At 36.2% G+C, this 3,394-nt stretch overlaps 1 protein-coding gene across 1 annotated transcript; it reads right to left on the bottom strand.

The window, feature by feature from the left end:
* Nucleotides 1-828: 828 nt before the first annotated feature.
* On the bottom strand, nucleotides 829-3,162 carry LOC131074834 (WAT1-related protein At5g07050). The gene is made up of 7 exons (XM_058011547.2): nucleotides 2,938-3,162; nucleotides 2,721-2,783; nucleotides 2,484-2,600; nucleotides 1,998-2,247; nucleotides 1,658-1,816; nucleotides 1,315-1,466; nucleotides 829-1,228 (listed from the first exon to the last, which is right to left on the bottom strand). The coding sequence occupies exons 1-7, from the start codon at nucleotides 3,138-3,140 to the stop codon at nucleotides 1,009-1,011; spliced, it is 1,164 nt and encodes a 387-aa protein (XP_057867530.1). The 5' UTR covers nucleotides 3,141-3,162; the 3' UTR covers nucleotides 829-1,008.
* Between the last annotated feature and the right edge of the window lie 232 nt (nucleotides 3,163-3,394).

The following is a 3,394-nucleotide window of genomic DNA, read 5'->3' as shown; positions in this document are numbered from 1 at the left end:
AGGAGCATATGAGTGATCTCTAAATCCACGAGGAGCACATGAATGGTATCTAAATCCCAACATATCAAATTGAAATCCAAACTCTCCTACCTCTCTCTTCTAGCCATTGTGAGTTGACCTAGTATGAGTTTATGCAATATGTTGCTATGTTGTGGTATTTAAAGACACTGAGTGTGCATTCAAATTCATCATGATGTGATTGGATAATTGCTAGAGAATTTTACTTTAATTATAAATGGCAATAAAGGAATCAATTTTGTATTATCATCATATATACCATTACATGTTTGTAAATATTGCCTCCGATAATGTTCATAATCATTAAACTTATCCACTAAGGGTTTTGATCTAATAGAATATATTTACCTATAAAGTAGACAAACATGTAAATGTTTGACATATTTAAACATCTAGAAGGCAAAAGGGAGCACTTTATAGTTTCTCATCAAGTGCCAATTCATTTTCATATGAAACAAACCACTTTGCAATATTAGATTAGATTTTAGTAGTAGATCAACCTCATAAGACTTGGAATCAATTCACAAGACTTTTTATAATAATTCTAACTTTAAGACACTTAACAAACTAAAACAAACAATTTTATAACAATTTGATAAAACATTTAAAATGATATGAACATCATTTATCCTCATCAATTTTATACTTAATATACCTAACCATTTATTTAACTATCAAATTTATTTCAACACATTTATCTAATCCATCAATTATCTTCATTAACCCAAATAATCCATGTAAAGCCTAGGTTTTCTTCACAAAACCAAAAGTGAATATGTTTTCTTCACAAAACCAAAAGTGAAAGAGATGTGTTAGAACACTAGAGGATAGCATTTTTTGGTATGATGTGTTAAAAAATTATAGAGTGGGTCTTGAAATAGAATATATGGAGACTTGAGGAAGCAAGAGAGGAGGTTCCTCACTGGCCATTGGCCACATCAAGAGTTGATTCTATGTTCCTCTACCCACAACATCATCATCTTCCACAATCTAAGGTGCAATAACTTTTCTAGGGGCAGGGACATGGGCATGGCCAGCTTCCAGTGCATAGTCATCATAATTGTCATGAAATGATTTAGTGACATTTTTACTCTGCAAATCTGGAAGCTCTTGCAAGCTGCAGTTATTCTCGGTTGAAGTTTTCTGGTCTCTGAGTTTGCCCCACAGCACAGCATATAGACCCACTACGATCACCACTCCTCCCAGCACACTGCACCACAAGAACACATATTAACTCTAGGACAAAAATTGCATTCTTAAGCATTTTAATGTAAAAGAGAAGCGAAAGAAATTAACCTTCCTAAAAAGATGTCCTCGGAGAGAATGATGGATCCCATGAACGCCACGACTATCATCATGAGAGGACTGAATGCCGTGGCAAACACAGGCCCTTTCAACTTCATGCACAGTCCTTGCACGTAGATAGCAATCCCCGAGGTCACTACTCCCTGTCAATAAATTTGAAATTTAAGAGTTATTCAGTATGAATTTGGTTTAAATAACATATATTAAGTTTCGATTTGTTTAGGTGGTTCATCTGAAATCATATTTATAGATGGTTTCTATTGAAAAAGTTAGTGTGATTTTGGATGAATCATCTAAACAAATCAAAGAGTTTATCAATAGAGTGTAAACATACAGCATAGACTGCAGCGAGAAGATCGATATTCCATCCTATTGTCCACACTGAAGTTGATCTTTCAACAGCAAAAGTGACTGCCGTTGACTGGAATGTTCCCACAAGACAGATCAAGGTGGTGAGTGATAGTTGAGCTGAATACCTCTTGAGAACACTCGCCTGTACAATGAAAATTCAACAATACAAAATAAAATCTCATGGATTATGGTAAAGTTAGTAGTAGCATGCATCTATGTCAATTTGGTTTGACTTAAACAACACATTCTAAGCTTTGGCTCATATTAAATCACATTAATAAGTGGGTCCTACTGAATAAGCTGGAGTGATTTTATATTTTTACCTGTAGCACGAAGAAGCCAGCCCAAGCAAGGCTTGCCGCAATTAAGAGAAGAGAACCCTTTGTCCAGTCCTTATTGCTCGTAATGCCAGAATTGTGATAGTGGTGATGACCATGACCATGTTTGGGAGTCCACAGCATGTGAACAATGGGGCCTTTGTATAATGTCATTAACATTGCTCCCCCCACGCTCACTATTGTTCCCACCATTTTCACTTGGCCTCTTATTGTCTTAATGTACAATTTCTCCATTCTATCAAAGAAAGATCATCATATTTTAGGAATGTAAACATATTTCATTATGTTTCAATGTAAACATCACACTCTAAGCTTTAAACTTGCTTACATAATCCATCTCACATCATATTGACTTCTCTAATAGAAAAATGTGATTTCAGATTAACTAAACAATATAAGACTTAAAGTATGCTTTTAAACCCCCACCCATCATTATTAATTCCCATTAAAAATATGTAGATCATGTTTTACCTAAACAAAGCAGCCAATATGAAGGTCATGGCAGGGACAGTGTTACTCATTGCACATGAAAACGTAGGTGTGGTGAACTTCAGTCCAGCATAATAGAAATTCTGGTCTATTACAGGCCTGTTCCATTTTACAAAGGCAAACAATCATAAAACATAGAAATCATCTACAAAGAGAGAGACTAAATACATTATGAATGAGGACATGAGCTTAGCCAGCCCATCAGAACAAGAGACATACCCCAACAAACCAAGAGCGAAAATCTGGCAAAACATAGAGAATGTGATGCTGGGTCGACCCTTCCTGCAATTCAATGGACATATGAGTAACTGATTCCTTATTTCCCTATAACTGTGAGGTGATGCTATCCAAGTAACTAAAATGCATCACATGCAATTAGTTGACTGAATAGGCACCAGCTAACTGTAGAGACATAGAAGAATGGTGAAGATCATACCTTTCAAGGAAAAAGGCAAAAGGAGCAATGACAAGAGTAGCAACAGCATGTCTGTAGACAACCAAAACATAGTGACTCATCCCACCATTGAGAGAAACTTTAGTTATGATATTCATACCAGCATAGCCAAACTGGAGGGATATCATTGCAATGTATGGTTTGGAAACGTCAAAAGCATGGCACATTCTTCCCATCAAAGCCATTGATGCTTTCCACTGCAATGAAATCTTTGGCTTAAAGAAAATGATGCAGTTTCTGTTGTATATATGAGAACGGGGAAGGTGCATATGCTCTAGAATGGGATTCTTTTCTCCCCATTGGACCTGACAACACTTGTCCAAGGCCTTGTCAACCCTAGAATAATACTTTAAATTGCACTATTTTCTTGCTGATGAAGACAACACTGGAAACATCACAAGAGAGTTGTGGTGCTAGTGGGTTGTGCAAGCAGAGGTGA

The sequence above is a fragment of the Cryptomeria japonica genome, chromosome 11 (genome assembly GCF_030272615.1).
Source record: "Cryptomeria japonica chromosome 11, Sugi_1.0, whole genome shotgun sequence".
NCBI classification, from domain to species: domain Eukaryota; kingdom Viridiplantae; phylum Streptophyta; class Pinopsida; order Cupressales; family Cupressaceae; genus Cryptomeria; species Cryptomeria japonica.
Note: the sequence above shows the minus strand (reverse complement) of the source record. Positions and strands in the feature narration are given on the sequence as shown.